Source organism: Onychomys torridus, chromosome 19 (genome assembly GCF_903995425.1).
Source record: "Onychomys torridus chromosome 19, mOncTor1.1, whole genome shotgun sequence".
Classification (NCBI taxonomy): Eukaryota; Metazoa; Chordata; class Mammalia; order Rodentia; family Cricetidae; genus Onychomys; species Onychomys torridus.
In genome coordinates, this window is record NC_050461.1 from 64471935 (window position 1) to 64489389 (window position 17455).

The 17455-nt window shown below is 42.2% G+C and overlaps 1 protein-coding gene and 1 pseudogene across 1 annotated transcript; both read left to right on the forward strand.

The window, feature by feature from the left end:
• The first annotated feature begins 2041 nt into the window (after window positions 1-2041).
• On the forward strand, window positions 2042-13696 carry LOC118570339 (vomeronasal type-1 receptor 4-like). The gene is made up of 4 exons (XM_036168720.1): window positions 2042-2972; window positions 4874-4957; window positions 5501-5506; window positions 13422-13696. Exons 1-4 carry the CDS (start codon window positions 2042-2044, stop codon window positions 13694-13696), a joined length of 1296 nt encoding a protein of 431 aa, XP_036024613.1.
• Window positions 13697-15469: 1773 nt separating this feature from the next.
• LOC118570629 lies at window positions 15470-15896 on the forward strand (annotated as a pseudogene).
• The last annotated feature ends 1559 nt before the right edge of the window (window positions 15897-17455 follow it).

Here is a 17455-nt window from a genome sequence, read left to right on the forward strand (position 1 = left end):
TGACCTCCAAATTTTAATCCTAAAGATGGAAGAAACACCAATAACCCAAAATATCATTGTCAAATTAAGGAAAGCAAGCGTTCCACAGGACAGTCTTAGATACGAGGAACATTAGGGTTCGGGGGGCTTTTTGCTTGGTTTAATTTGTATATTTTTCTTAAGAGATTTTTCTATTCATTTTACATATCAACCACATTTACCCCTGCCCTATCTCCGGACATCGCCAAGCCTTCCCCCCACCCCAATTCACCCACCATTCCCACCTCCTCCAAGGAAAGGTCTCCCCTGGGGAGTCAGCAGTGCCTGAAATATTCAGTTGAGGCAGTCCCAAGCCCCTCCTCCCTGAGGGAGGAGCAAAGTGTCCAAGCATGAGCAAAGTGTCTCAGCATAGGCCCTAGGTTCCAAAATGTCAGCTCATGCACTAAGGACAGGTCCCAGTCTCACTGCCTGGGGTGCCCCTAAACAGCTCAAGGTAACACCTGTCTCACTTATCCAGAGGGCCTAGTCTAGTACCATGGGGGCTCCTCAGCTATTGGGAACACAAGTGTTTTGCAGCTCAGGGGTTGAGATTTTCTAAAGGGGAACTTGGAAGGAAAAACAGGTGGGGTTACGGGAGCAGAACCTAAGCATAATAGAAACATAAGTCAAAGTGGCCTTCAGAAACAAAGACATGATTGCAAAGTGGTCATAAGATAGTCATAACAAAAGACAGTCTTAGGAACATTTTGAAACAAATGTAGGCTTTGTAGATGTTTATAACTTTTCAAAACAAATACAATGTTCCTATTTCCTGAAAAAAGCAACGCAAGACCTTGTGTAGTTATGATTGTAGGTGGAGAGTAGCACAATCGTTGAGGAACAGAAGTTTAATCATAAACAGGAACAAATCTGGTTTGTCTGAATCATAAGACAGCTTTTAAGCATAAGATGGAGGCAGGCTGGATAATCACCTAACTTGTTATGGGTATGTTCTGATCCTGTAACCCCCACTATTTTGCCCACCAACTCTCTCATCAGAAACCTCACTCTGAGATATAAAAATCATCCTTCAAAGATTCAAAGCTGAACTCTAGAAACTCAACTAATGGGGATGCAGCCTGTATACATGAAACTTGGTTCATTTAATTACTTGATTTCATTAAATTGGCCATAATGATTTGGATCAGTGGTCCTTCTCTATTCATCTTTGAGATTAGATGTATACCAAAACATAGGGAGAGCTACTGTTACCTAAATGTCCACTACCTCACAATCACACCAGAATTTGGATTTCCTTAGTGCTATTGGACATTCTTCATTCATCAATTCCTTACTAAGTGTGATTATTTTCTTCTTGATTTCTGTAAAAGTGATTCAATTACTTTCATTCCACTGTCTATTTAAAGTTTGCCACAAAATACTTCCTGTGTTTTTACTCCACAGTTCTTTACCTGTGTGAAAAAGTGTGCCTGCCTATGTTTATGTCTGTTTTTATAAAACTTGATTATACATAGCTCTTTTCACAATTGTCTTTTATTGTGTAATAAACATTCTACTATAAAAGAACAGAAATACCCTCATTATTGTGGAGCTATATATACATTCTGTGTCTAAATTCCAGAGGAGATATGCATGGGTTTCCTTCACGCTGTTACAAGAGTGCTTAAAGTCATTTTATCTTCAATATGACTTGCATTTGGAAATTCATTTTAAAATTTAAAACCCAACATACTTTCTGTTTGTACTCACTGGTCATTGTTTCTGCAACAGCACCTTGGACTTACTGCTAATATTGACATTTTAAAGCAAAGATCTGCAACCACTCTCAATAAACATATACAATTAAAGACATCAGAAGTCTCACTGAAAAACTATTTTTTACAACTATTGTTAAAAAATAATGTTTTGAGTTGGAGTCCTGTTTTGTTGCCCACAGTATCTCTGCAGCCTTGAGAACATGTGATTTTCCCACACCAATACCAGGTCTCAAAATTTCAAGCCATCATTTTGCTCAGAGAAATGACTTTTGGAACTGTTTAAGGAAGAAGTTTTAAATGACAGAATGGACCACAAGGATTTGTCAATAGGAATAGTGTTCTTACTCCAGAGCACAGTTGGAATTGTTGGGAATGTGTGTCTTCTTTCCCGCTACTTCATCCTTTACTACACTGAACAGGCATTAAAGACAACAGATTTGATTCTTATACACATGTTAACAGCCAACTCATTGATTATTCTTTCTAAAGGATTACTCTATATAATGACAGCTTTTGGGGTGGTAGGATTCCTCAATGATTTTGGCTGCAAATTTCTTTTGTATATTCAAAGACTAGGCAGAAACATGTCCACAGGCATGACCTGCTTCTTGAGTGTTTTCCAGGTCATAACCATCAGCCCTGGAAACTCTTTTTGGTTGTGTCTTAAAGTCAAAGCTTCAAAGCACATTGGACTCTTCACTTCCCTCTGCTGGATTCACTACATGTCAATAAACATGCTTTTCCCTGTATATATGTACACCAAGGCAAACAGCAATAATCTGACACATAAAAGTGGAATGAAATCCTGCTCCACATCAGGTCATGATGAACTTATAAGCTCATTATATACAGCAATTTTTGTTCTTCCTGAAATTTCGTTTTCTGTCATTATTATCTGGTCCAGCACCTCCATGGTTATCATTCTGTATAGGCACAAAGAACGGGTTCAGCATATCCACAGCACCAGTGTTTCCTCCAAAAGATCAACTGAGTCCAAAGCCACCCACCGAATAATGGGCCTGGTGACAACATTTATAAGCTTTTATGCCCTCTCTTCCATCTTACAAGGTTACATTGCTCTCACATATAACCCTGGTTGGTTGCTGATGAACATTACTGCAATCATTTCAATGTGTTTTCCTACTTTGGGGCCCTTTGTTATGAGCTGTGACTCCATAGTTCCAAGGTTGTGCTATTCTAGAGACAGGAATCCCCAAACAAATAATCTTACTACAGGTATAAATATTATATGGTCTCTTCCCCAGAATATATAAACTTTAAGATTCTCTTTTTATATAAAACATCAACATACAACTAATCTTATAGCCACTTATCTTCCTAAGGGAAACAGTACTCTAAGTTTAGGTTAATCTTGAATCTTGGACTTGTAATATCACAGCAGAGCTGAATGAGTCAGGTTGTTCTTTTGTTTGAAAATAATACTGTTTTCAAAAATCTTTTTTCATATAATATTCATTTTTACTGTGGAAGTTACAAGCTTTGTATTTTTTCATTCAAATTTATTGCATCTGAACTAAAATAGAATTATGTCTGAATTTATGAAGATTTAACACATAAGCGTCAAATTGTACAGATTTATCTGTATTGTTACTTCATAAATTGAAGAAGGAAATTATTTACTTACTGACAATCTCTTTTTCACCCTCACCAAGTGTAGTTCACTCCCAAAATTATTCTAAAAGTAAGTATCCTTACCATTCTACACTGAAAGTCGTGGACAAAGCATTATGGCCCACCCGAGGAACTATGAGAAAATATGGGGAATTCCCTGAACCTGGGGTTAAATATTTCCATGTAATAGACCCAGGAATGGCTGAAAGAAGATTTGTACCCTAAACTGCATCATAAAACTCGGATGGATTCCTAGGTGAATGCCTCTATCTGCACAAAATCTCAGCCTTTGTCTACCTACTATATTACCAGCCAGCAACTATTGACAGTGGCTAAGTAAGGATCCTTGGCAGATTAACCCTAACCAACTGCATGATTAGACCTCTCACTGCTGAGCCATGATAGAAGCAGTTAGGTTCCATATTGTTAATTCTTTATGCATTTGAAATATGAAGAGCACTAATTCTGAATTTTCATATTTTTAGATAAAAAGAAACAGCAAATGATCTGACAAACAATAATCTATTACAAATTGTGATTGTAATTATAATTATAATCACTAAATTTATTTTTAATCTACTTTCATACATTGATTACAATTTTCCCAGCTTGATCATAATCTGCATCCTCCCTCCTCTACTTCCAGTCCTTCTCCCCAACTTTCCATATTCCCACACCTCAAATCGACTCCCCCTCCTTTCTCTTCATACTAGAACACCTTCACATACATAAGAGCCAGCCATGATATATCAAGTTGCAGTAAGAACAGGCACCTCCTCTCCTATTGAGGCAGGTGAGACAACCTAGTGCTGTACCACTTGTCTTTCTAAAGGAAACTATATCCTGATTTTTGGTTTTAATCTTGTTTAAATTAGTACATCTAACAGCATAGCAGACAGTATAGAAGGATGATGACACACAGAAACAAAAGTTATGGAAATATAAACTACCTATTGAATTTTTCATTAAGCAGAATATATCCACAGGCAACTCCTTAGTAAGTAACAAAAGACTCAAAATTATTGACAAAGCCATCCACTGATGATTTTCTCTTATCAGTTTGGTAAGCAGGTGAAAATAATTTTCATGTTCTCTGTTTTTCCCATAACTTGGTTTGTATGAATGACGATATTAACAATATCTGAACACAATCACTGGCAATCATTGTACAATTCGATATTTAGAGCCATAACTCAGGGTAGCTGGGAGAGGTAGGAGTGAGAATTCAGATCAGGGAGTCCAGGAAGAGGATGCTTGAGGTGGTGTGCAGTGTCTGAACCTTCAGTTAGAAGTGGTCAAATGAGAAGAGAAAATGATATGAGGAGGGGAAGTATTTTACATGTTTTCACAGGTTAGGTTGTCATGGATAGTGACCTAAACTTTTAATCCTCTTGCTAGAAAAAGGTAATTTTAAATCACTTCCACACAAGGACACATTCTATTTCATACAGGTAATGCACTGTATTACAATTTTTAACTTGATTCTGTTTTGTGTATAACCTTAGCCAAAACATCTTCACATCAAACACTTCATTTGTGTACCCTGTGTTTCAGCATTGGAGACAAAGTGATCATAGAAGGAAGGTCTGGTAAGCATCCATGCTTGGAAAGTATATTCTGGAGTGTTAATAGAAGCAGTGTAAATTGATTCAAAAAGTTGTCCTGTTCTATGAGAAAGTTACTGAAGGAAATGCTGTTCAGAACTTTTTATTTAACTTTTTTTTACTAATCCTTTATGTAGATACAAAATGTGATGTTATCTTCTTTATGCATAGGGAAGTGTCAACTATGTTTATAATTTTTCCATTCAGCAGAAGATAACCACATGTTCTACCTGGACCCTCATTAAAGACCTGGCTAGAGACTGAGTTATTCCTCCAGAGATCATCCCATAGATCTTAAAGGTTCTGCCGTTTACCTCATTCTAATCATACAATAACATCACTGCTCTGAGGGGTCATTGAAAGCAACATCTTTGTAATTTGAGAAATTGTGGGAAATCAAACTCTAGAAGGCACTGCTAGGCTAGTAATGACTCCAAAGATCTTCAGAGCACATTTACTGAAAAATTATTTTTAACGAGTCAGATACACTAAGAAAATGTTTTTCTTTTTGTTATTTGTTCTCTTCAGGTATCGGTTAGTATAAATATTCCTATTCATGGAGAATCATTGATAATTGCTGAACACTGAGAAGTTTAGGGCAGTGATACAGGGTAGCTGAGAGAGGTCAGAATAAGAAGTGGTGTAAGGAAACAGGGAAGAGCAGGCTTGGGATCAAGAAGAGTCTTACCCATTAAGTTGAAGTGTGCAAGGAAAAAGAAAAGGAAACAAGCTGCATAATCATATTAGAGATGGGAGAAATGCTCCTGACTTAAATACAATGCCAGATTCAAGCTGAAAAGATGACCAGGAGAACAAGAGAGTTAACTTGGGGCTACAGAGGTTGGAAAGGTAGTAAACTGGCAGAGAATTGTGCCAGAAAGAAAGGATGCCTCACTCTCACAGTTAACTGAACGAAGTAGGTAAGATGTCATTCAAAGTCCAGGATAAAGTCCACTCAAAGCATGGAATGTCTATGGTGTATAGAAAAGAGACCCATGAGTCTAGAGGAGGATGTCATCTCTTCCTAGGGTTTAGATCATGAGTGGAACACCAATAAGGTTTATGTTATTGAGGGATCTTTAAGCTATGCAAATTTGAGCATTTCTTCAACTAAATTAAGGTGCTGGAAGATTTTGAACTCTTGACTGAGACTTCACAAAAAATTGCCCTGCTCTACACAGTACATTGAGGAAATAAAATTTTAGGAATTTTATTTAGGCTATTTTTTAAGCTGTCATTCAAACTGACACAATGCCTATAGAAGAGGGACTTTCATTTTGGTATCCTGGGTTCTTTGAACATTTTAAGACAACTTGAGAAAATTCACTTTGGTTTCAAAGGACACTGTGAATGTGTCTGCAGGGGAAGTCATAGAGCTTCCTTTCATGAGTCTGCAGCAGTGGGATAAATGTCTTTCCATCCATAACTTCCTAATAACCTTTCCTGGAGCTAATCATGAAAACTGTGCTCAACTTATATAAACTCTGTCACAGTTTTCCTTTATATGGTTAGCAGTCAGGAGAGTCCCTCCCCTGTGACTCAATGATTATTGGTCAACAAATGTAAGAATTAACCTATGAGAGGGTTTGGATTAGTTCTTATGTAAAACTTGAGATAAAGTTTGGAGTTGGGAGCATGAGGGCCATGCATATGCAAGGCTGTGATTGATGAATAGCAATCTGTGTGTGACAAATAATTGTTTCTTATAGATGCTATTTAGCTTCTTTTACCTAAAAAAAAATGAAAATTTTGTTTTATATATTCTGTTGACCATGTGTACACAGGCTGAGTATTTCCTCCTATGCACACAAGATCCTCGAGCTTCCGGCCACAGTAGCATCAGCAGTGCCAGTACCAGCAAAGATTGAAGAGTTTCTGCTGAGTAAGCACATATCTGAGCCTGGAAGGAGGGAGACAGCAAAGAGCCAATTCTATGACACAAGATGATTGGAGAAGTAAGACAGAGATGAAATGGAGTAAGAATCAGGTTACTCTTGCAAGGGCCTGTTCCTCATATTTAACCCTTCCTGTTTTCTCTCTCTACCAATTTCCACAGACTCCCTACATAGTGCCACCAACTGGGAACAAATGGTAAAATAATAATAATAATAATAATAATAATAATAATAACTCAGTTAGGAGTTATTTCATCTCCAAACTGAATCAGGAAACAAATGAGCCTCATTGTGAAATGATAGATATGGTAAAGGATGGTAAATGCTCACAGACAGAAAAAATGAACAGAGAGGCTAGTGACTATAGGTGGGCTAAAGGGACCAGTGTAAAAATCACAGACTACAGGGTCATGCAATGTGGGTCAGGGCTCACAGGCTAATGGGCAGAGACATTCATTATTTCCACAGAGGTTTGGAAAAGCAGCATCAAGTTTTCTGAGGTGGTTGGTCATTTGAAACATAAAAGATGGTTAAGAACTGTGATAATTTATTTGGGGCTAGTTGCCAGGCAAGGAGAAGGGAGACATAGTTGATGGTTGATAGCATTTGTGGAAGTAACTGAAGATAAGAAGGTGCAGACTGAAGCCCTTGAGATAAAGAAAATGAATGTACACCTCAAAGTATGAGAGGTAGGTGAGTACAACACACACTAGAAGGGTTGGATTGCAGTCAAGAATTATGGGTTCATCATTAACATAATAATCATGTGAATGAGGAGATAGAAGGTATGTTCACTTGAATGCTTCTCTCCTCCTGAAACTTGACACCTTTGTACAAGACACACACCAAGCACTCTGATGTTGATTTGGATGTTGTAGAACCTAATGGGATGCTATGTGGGCTGGTAATCTCACACATATATTCTTGGGGTTAAAAATCACTGGCCCTGAAAACTGTGCTTTTAATGTTGTCACAGATATCATTTGCATGGTGTTGGAGGCAGAAGAGAGCCTCTGTGACATACCAAAAATATTTGATAAACAAAAATACAGCAGAGGAAAACCACAGTCATGAAGTATGTATTATTCCCCCCATATTTAAAGGCAAATCAAGGGAGGCACCACTAAAAGCATGAAAAAAAATCTGCAGTGTGGTGACAGACATCCAGACAGAATGACAAAAAAAATACAAGTGGCTCCAGGGTATTGGAAGGGGAGCTGACACTTTTGAATAAGATGAGAAACATTTGTATTATATTGATAACTTCATGGTGATCAACCTTTAATGCTTAGTTTTTCTTCAACCAAGCTACTAGGAAATTTAACTGTTTAATTGTATTCTGTCATATTGCTCCCTTGTGACTCTCAGCACTGACAAGCTGTCAAAAAAGAAAGGAAAAGAAAAGAAAAATGAAGAAAAAAAAGAAAGAAATTAGACCTTTGAATGCTATAGGGGCAGTCGTTGAGTATCATTGATACATTAAGGATTTCATGAAAATCTTGAAAAACTTCAGTCTAGTTCAAAGCTTATTTCCATTATTATTTGGGTGGGAGCTCCACCTCATCGCCTGGCACCCTGGCATTCTTATACCCAAAGAGTCTGAAATGTTCTGTTGGAAGATCCACCTCAACTCTCCTCCCCTATCTCTTTCCCTAAACTCACCCCTTCAAGGCCTTCTCTATAGCAGCTAATACGTCATGTCACTGATCTTGTTGGCTTGGGTCATGGAGTCTCCAGATTTCTACCTGAGAACTGGGATCCTGAAAATTCCACCCTGACCATGGTGCACGAAACACTGGCCCCTCCCCTACTTTCCCAACCTCTACTTCCCCAACCATGTTCCATTCACTGGCCAAAACCCTTCTCCTAATCTGCCCTCTGGTCCTCCCCCCACACTGCTCCTCTCTGTCCCCCAATGCCTCAACCTACGTCCTGGTCCCCTTCTGCACACTGGCCTAATGCCCCCAAATTTTCCCTGGTTTCTTCTCATACTTGGTCTCACCAAGTACCTGCTCTCCTCTACCCTCTCTGAGAGGTAGCTGGAGTTGACAGAATTGTCCAAGTCCCCACACCCCTCTCCCTTCAGGACCTCTCACAAATAGAAAAGTGATTGGGTTCCTTCTCTGCTAATCCTTCTGTTTGTATCAAGGAGTTCTGTTATCTGTCCGAGGCCTACAGTCTGACCTGTCATGACCTTTATGTGATCTAGGCCTCCACCCTCACTCCCAAGAGCTATTGGTGAAACTATTAAGGCTGCTCCACTTAGTTAAAAGGGAGGTTTATTTTGTGGGGTAGCTTACAAATGAAGGGATAAGGTTGCAGGATCTGGGGAAAGGATGGCGCAGTCTGGCGGTGTTCTCTGGAGAACTCTGCCAGTCTACCTTCAGCGTCCAGGGTCCTGGAACCAAGAGAAGCCTCTCCTCTTGATCCTGGGTCTTCAGCGTCCTCCCTCAGCCCTGCCTTGTAAACGTGACCATTACTGAAGCCTCAATGGGGATGGGAACTTCCAGGCCAAGGCTGGAATGGCTACCCACTACAAAGGTCAGTAGCTAGACAGTATGCATACCAAACACATCTAGTGGACTATTCAGTCCCTGTGGGTGAGGTGGCAGTGCCAGCTACAGAGCCCTACTAGGATTACCAATCAGGTCAAAACAGCCACGAGAGACCTCATGGTTCATTGCCTCCTCCAAGGTATGAAAATGGTCTCAGATAAAATTGTTAATTTTGATAAGCTCTGAGAGATAACACAGCTAGCTGTCGAAAACCTGGTTATTTTTTTTGAACCAATTACAGGAGACAATGGTTCAATGTACTTTCCTTGACCCAGCCTCCCCTGCAGGAGCCACAATCTTTGCAACCCATTTCATTTTTCAGTCAGTGCCAGACATTATAAAAAAATTTTAAAAGGTTGAGGAGGGCCCTCAAACTCCCCTACAAGAATTGGTGGAAATGGCTTTTAAACTTTTCAGTGCTTGAGAAGGGATAGACAAGTCATTCCAACAGACAAGGCTAAAAGTGAAGGCTATGCGCCAAGCCTAAGCCTTAGCAGCTGCCCTGAGACTACCAGGGCCCCCACAAGGAAGACAATGGAAGTCAGCTACAAGACTCCAACCTTCCAGAGCTTGGCCCAAATCAAATCTGCCAGAAACTTGCTTCAAATGCAGCAAACAGGACCAATGTTCACCATATTGCCCTGACCCCCAGATGCCCAGGAGGCCATGCCCTGTCTGCCAACAGCCTGAAAACTGGAAATCAAAATGCCCCCTATGCAGGCTCATCCTCTATGCCATGCCACAGAGGTCCAGCCTCACCAACATCAGCAACGGAGACTTTTCCAGCCTTTGAACTCCTAAGCTTGGTGAAGGACTGATACGGCCTTGACTTGGTGACTCCCATTCCCCTCTCTAAGCCTTGGGTGATGCTACAGGTAGCAGGTATGTCCTTGACTTTCTTTTGGACACAGGAGTTACCTATTATGTTTTGACATCTCACTCAGGTCCTATAGTTCCTTTGTCAATTTCTGTCACAGGGGTGAAGAGGATCCCTTCCTTCCCACTTAAGACCCTGGCACTTCTCTGCATTCTTCCAGAGAGATTCTTCTCACACTCTTTTCTAGTTATATCTGCTTGCCTTGTACCTCTGCTTGGTCATGATATTCTCAGCCATCTTTGGGCCATCCTCACCTTGGCCCTCACAACCTCTCCTGAGTCCCATTTTTGCTACAGGTCACAGGAATATATCATAAGAACTCAGCTGGTTATGGCAAAGCCACTGCCTGAAGGGATCAAGAAATTCCTTCAGAGGAAGCCAAATTCCAAGGAGCATTTGGTTTTATGTGGCTTGTTATATATCAGCTGTCTTCTGTTATGAAAATCATGTGTGCCTTCATAGCTTTCCCAATTGACTTTTTCCTAAGAATTTCAAACAGTGGGGACTAGTCACTATTTGTACAAATATGTGTTTGAGGTATTTGGAAAACAACCACAGGAAAGGCTTCCTTCCCCCCAGCCCCTCCGTTTCTCCCCTTGTAGCACTGGAATCAGATATTTCCCATAGCCACACTCAAGGACTAACAGAAACAACAGTCCAGACCACCATATGCTAGCCTCCTGATTTAAGGTAAATTCCGCAAGGAGACATCGCCTAGGTCAGGTGGACCTTAAGTAATAGATTCACACAATTTAGCTAGGACCCTCCTTTCTTAATGCCTTACTAACTTTGTAGACCCATACCTAATTCCTTACCTAACCACTTCTAGGAATATTTAGATAACCTTCTGTGCTGACAGCTATGCACAGCCAGAACCCCAGTTCAAGTCTCCCTGTAACTGTCATCATTGGCATCATCTGACCAGGTCCATCCCTAGACAGAGGAAAGTACCTTATCACAGATACCTCTGTACTCTCTAAGGACAGACTTAAGCATCCAGACTACCCATTTGAGAAGGCCTGGTGGATGTGCCAATTAAGCTTAACTTTCTCCTTTCCTAAATCTTACCTCTAGTTCCAGATCTTTCTTTAACTATCGCCAGAGGCATCTAGCTGTACACAGGTTGTCTAGCAACTGAGTACACTTTCCCCCACCCTGCAGAAAAATGGCAAAAAGCATGGACAGGTATGGGTCAAAGGGACAAAGGGGCAGTTTTATTTTCAGAGAGGCAGGACAAAACTTAGAGGTATAAGGAGAAAGAGAGTAAGACAGAGTAAAGAACTTGAGGATGGAGAACTGAGAAGGAAAAGGAGGATTTTGACCAGAGAGAACATGTGGACGAGATGGAAGATGAGGAAAAGTCAGATGGGGAAGTACTAGCTGGGTAAGAAGGAGATGAGGAGAACCTAGATGAGGCAGAATTAAGATGAAAGAATTAAGATAGAACTTAGAGGGAACAGTAACAAACATAGAGGGAAATCAGGCAAGAAAGGAGCCAGGCATGAGAACAGAACTGCAGCTGTGTAGATAGGATTTTATCCCAGAGGAATAAAGTAGACGGACAAAGAGCTTGGTGTTCTTAGATTCATTTCCCAAAAATAATTCTCACTGTTTGTAGTTCTCTCTTCTGAGCCCCTGGGAAGTATAATATTCAGGTGGGTCCTTTTAATATTATACAAGACATTTTCTTCTCCTCTTTATAGCTTCACAGATTCCTACCCCAGACTGTCCTGTCCCTACTCTCCCTTATCCATTGGATCCCCAAGTATAGGATACCTCAGCTCCAGTGGAGGTTACTCACCACCAGCCAATTCTAATTCACTTTAAGGACCCTTATTTCTTTCCTCCCAGATCCCAGTTTCCTATTTCTGAAACCCATCACTGAGGCCTTAAGCCTATTGTCATCCACCTTTTATCTCAGGGACTTTTAATACCTATCAACTCACCCTGAATCACACCCATTCTTGCTATATGTACATTCTCTAGTGATTACCGTTTATTTCAAGATCTCTTCATCATCAATGAGGCAGTTATTCCAACCCACCCAGTGGCTAAAAACCAATACATCCTCCTGTCTAATATTCCTTCTGCCACCTCCCACTTTACTGCTCTGTACCTAAAAGATGCCTTCTTTACTGTCCCTCTATATCCTGACTCATACTTCCTTTTTGCCTTCCCCTGGGAGGACCCCAACACCTGGTCCTCCAGACAGCTTACATGAGCCATTCTCCCACAGGGTTTTACAAATAGTTCCCATTTCTTTGGCCAAGCCCCGGCTTGGGATCTCTCCACCTTTGATTCTGGTTCTAGCATACTCCTCCAATATGTAGATGATCTTCTTCTCTGCAGTCTTACTTTGCATCTTTCCCAACAGGACACCTCTTTGCTCGAGAACTACCGTGGCTCCCTGGAATACCATCTTTCCCTATCTAAGGCCCAACTGGGCTCTCCCACTGTGATATATGTGGGTGTTTAACTCAGCCCAGGTTCTAAGACACTCACTTCTGACAGGGCCCAAGCCCTCTGACCACAGATTCTCTCCTTTTGGGGCCTGATGGGATCCCTCCATCACTGGATCCCTAACTTTGCTATTATTGCCAAGATTCTATACCATGCAGTTAGAGAGACTCCCAAGGGACCCCTCACCCACCCAGCAACTTTCTGCTGCCACTTCTCTTTACTGCAAGATGCCCTTCTAATGGCCCCCACCCTTGCTTTTCCAGACCCCTCTTGACCTTATCATCTTTATACAGATGAAAGGTTGAGAGTGGCCACTGGAGTTCTAACCTGACCAGTCGGGCCCTCAAACCCGTTCAAGACCAGTTCGTGACATTCTTGTCCAAACAACTGGACCACACTGTCTTGGATGGCAGCCATGCTAGAGAGCCCTAGCAGCATCAGCTGAACTCATGCATGAGGATCAGAAAATCACCCTGTTCCAGCCAGTTATGGTATACTCCACTCTCTGTCTCTCAGACTTTTTAAGCCATTCCTCTCTCTCCCTCCTTGGGCCCTTACAAGTCCAAGTCTTTCACTTACTGTTTCTAGAAAACCCTCAAATTACTTTGGCCTCCAGTCCTACCTTAAACCCTGAAACCTCCTTCCTGTCCCATTCCATTCAGGTACCTCCTCTCACTCCTGCCCAGAGGCTGTGGAGGCCTTACATTCACCCCAGCCTGGTCTATTAGACCAACCACTCACAAAACCCCAACTCACCCTGTTTGTTGATGGCAGTTCTCTTATAGACAGATCAGGAAACCGCCAGGCAGCATATGCAGTGGTCACTTCCACTAAAACAAGCGAAGTGATCTGCCTACCTACGGGAACTTCTTCACAAAAGGCCGAATTAATCACCTTGACTAGCGCACTCCAGATAGCCAAGGGGGCCATGGGCTAACATCTACACTGACTCTACATATGCCTTTCTAACAGCCCATACCCATTCTGTCCAGTGGAGGGAAAGGGGCTTCCTCACTACCAAGGGAATTCCCATAGTTAATATACCTCTTATAGCCAAGCTCTTGGAGGCCCTCCAGCTACCTGCAGAGGTAGCCATAATTTACTGCAGGGGGCATCAGTCCTCAAGGACCCAGTGGCCTTAGGCAAGGACAAGGCTGACTCAGTAGCCTGGGGACTTGCCTCCAGCTCCTCTGGATCAACAGAACTTATTTTGTTTTTGACACCTTCCCATCAGTGCTGTTACCAACCAGAAGAGAGTGGCAAGCTATTGAAAAAAGGAGCCACACAGACAAAGGATGAATGGTTCTACTTCAATAACAGCCTCACTCTTCCTCAGGACCATGCACTATCTATCATTTCAGACATCCATCAGACCTTACACACAGGCCCAAAGCTTTGTTCCACTTCTTAGAGTCCCTCTTTGACCCCACACATATTTCATAGGTCTACTCCTCCTGCCAGACACATTCCAAGGTCAATCCACAGGGAGTTCTCCAAATACTCCAGAAGTCAGCCTCTACACCAGCTTTGAGGACACCAACCAGGTGAGGATTGGCAGGTGGACTTCACTCACATGCCCACACATTAAAAAAACAAAACAAAACAAAAAAAAACCTCTGTTACCTCCTAACTATGGTTGACACCTTTACAGGATGGACAAGAGGCTTTTCCTGCCTCCAGGGAAATAGCAGACATGGCCTACCACAGACCATGCAAACTGACAAGAGGCCAGCCTTCACTTCCCAGGGTCAGGGAGCTCATGTCAGATGCCCTCAACATCTCCTGGGGGAAAGGTTGCGAAGGCCAATGGATTCATCAAACAACAGCTCACCAAGCTCTCCATTGAACTCCCTACTCCCCATTGACCTTACCTGCCTCCAGGCCACCCCATGCTCTCCTTCAGGTTTGATCCCTTTTGAGCTCCTTTATGGAAGGCCCTTTCTCCTCAATCACCACCTCCCAGCTCAAACTCACTCACTGGCCGGGTACCTCCCCTATCTCTCTCTTCTGAGGTCCCTTCTCCATTCACATGCTGACAGCTATCTCCCTGCCCCAAGACCAACAGATCCAACTGTGCCTGAGCCCACTCCACTCTCCCCAGGGAACAGAGTACTCCTTGAACTGCTAGCACCTAAGTCTCTTGAGCCCCAGTAGACAAGACCTTATACTGTGATCCTCACCACCCCTTCAGCTGCCAAGCTCTTGGGACATCCAGGTTGGAACCATCTCTCCAGACTCAAGTGGGCACCTATTCAGGATACATGGTCTGTCCAGCAGCTGCAACCCTCTACCCTCTGGTTTTCCAAGATGTCTTCTCTCTTTCCCTAAACCCACCCCTTCAAAGCCTGCCAAACACAGCTCCTCCCCCAGGGAGGCTCAAGACCGCTCCCACAGTGTATATAAGCTGCATCCCAGAAAACAAACATATGGTTCTTCCAGTCTCTCTTCCCCATCTCCTCTCTGCAGGGCCCAGAAATCACCTAGGAACACTTTAACCTTTAAACTGGCCCTTTTCCTAATTTGATCTGATTTGAATTGCTGCATCAGCAGAGAGGCCTATTAGGGTACAGGTGCTGACTGGCAGGGTCACCTTCACATAAGATGCCTCAAGAATCTTAGCACTCTTGCCTACTTGCTCTCCCACCATCCTATCCCAGCCACCAGCTGAGCTTGCTCTCTCCCCACTTGCAAACACGGCTGCCATCAAAACCAGCCCCGATATGCCATCTTTTTCATTGTCATAGGCGCTTTGGCCACCATAGTCTTTAGCACCATGGGAGCCTCCTATGGCACAGCTAAGAGTGGCACTAGCATCGTAGCTATGTCAGTCATGATGCCAGAGCTGATCATGAAGTCCATCATCCCAGTGGTTATAGCTGGGATCATCAACATCTATGGCCTGGTGGTGGCAGTACTTATCACTAACTTCCAGACTGATAGCATCACTATCTGCTGGCCTGAGTGTGGGGTTGAGTGGCGTGGCTGCTGGCTTTGGCATTGGCATGCTGGTGAGTGCCAGGGTTCGTGGCATTGCCCAGCAGCCATGACTGTTTGTGGGCATAATCCTGATCCTCACCTTCTCAGAGGTGTTTGATCTCCACAGTCTAATCTTGGCCCTAATCCCCTCCACAAAGTAGCCTTTTTCCACTACCAGTCACAGGATAGGATATAGAGACCACCTCTCCTCATTCCAGAGCATTCCAGACTCTTTGAGTATAGGGATTCCAGGGTGCCAGGGGTTCAGGTGTAACTCCCACCCAAACAATTACTACTTCTGGTGAAGCCACATAAATTTCCTTCAGGAGGCCTTGATCTGGGCATAACTGTCCTGGCCAGAGGAACTATGGGAAACTTCCCTACAGTCATACCTTCTAATAACCCATCCTGCTGCCTCTCTTCCAGACTGCAACAGCTTCTATGCATCTTGTCATAGCTGTCCTGTATATGGTCTATGTGAAAAAAATTTTGATCAACAAGACTGACCTTTATTAGCATTGTGATGGGTTTTTATGCAAAGCTTATAATTGGGCATTGAATAAGACTTGGAGACCAAAAGTATAGATTGGCAGGCATATGATTGGAGAAATATAATTTGTGTGTACCAGTTTATGTCTTGATGCCAGATCAACAGGCTGTTCCCCATGGTTTTGGGTTAATCTGAAACCCTTCTCTACTAAGTCAGATGAGTCTCATTTTACCATGTTTTAAGAGAGTTTTCATGTGTTAGGATATACCTTCAAGAACACACCCCTGATTTATACCCCATTGCCTCAAGTTAGCTCCCACCTCTGAAGTTCCTAAAATCTCCACAGAAGGTGGCATCAACTTGGTACCCAGGGTCAAGAACTTGAGCCTGTGGAGGAGAATATTTTGATCACTAAACTATTTTAGTAAAGATATGAGGCTTATTGGTATATTTAGAAATAGAAAGAATAAAAAATAGAACAGGAAAATGAAGAGCAGTAAGGAGAACAGAAAGTAGTAGAGGATTAAAAGAGGCCAAGGGAAATGTCAGAAACTATAGAGCTATGCATCAAGAGTCATGGGCAAGGGCACAGGCAGGCAATAAAGTCATGAGCAATTGAAAGTAGCTGAAAGTTGAGCACAATTATATCTAAGATTTTCAAGCAGAGAGGACACACTTGGTAGGATAAGACTGAGGGCAGATACAGAATAAAGAGAAGCCAACTAAAAGTGGCATTGATGGATTTAATGGGAGGGACTGAACAAAATGCATCCTAGAAGGACAACATGATAGAGGGTACATCATAGACTAGAAAGTCTGTGTGGAAGTCAAGGATGTTGGCATGTCTGAAATTCTAAAGATCACAGGATTTGGATGACAGAAGATAAGGAAGGTTACTCTGATCACAATGTCTGCAACAGATCTATGAACCTCCATGCTCACTTGTCTGCCTAACTGTATGGATACAGTCATCAGCAAGAACCTGTTACACTAGCTTGTGCAGCATCTCCTGAGATTCTAGCCTTGCATCTGCTTTCTACTGATGGAGTACTGAATGGTGAAAGATCAGGGTTTTCATTTTAGTGAATACCTGTTTGTTGATGTTGTACCAAGAAAGGCTCAGCTTGCTGCTAAAAACAGTCCATTCAGTACAACACCAAATAAACTCATTATTTCTAGTTACTTGAATGTAAAAAAAAAAATGATCAAAACTCTTTATCATAATTTGGT

Bases quoted from the DNA above. Each gene is read 5' to 3' on its own strand.
- LOC118570339 (XM_036168720.1), top strand. From the start codon at position 2,042: ATGGACCACAAGGATTTGTCAATAGGAATAGTGTTCTTACTCCAGAGC. The intron at 2,973-4,873 runs GTATAAATATTA...GTATAACCTTAG, and splicing joins AACAAATAATCTTACTACAG to CCAAAACATCTTCACATCAA.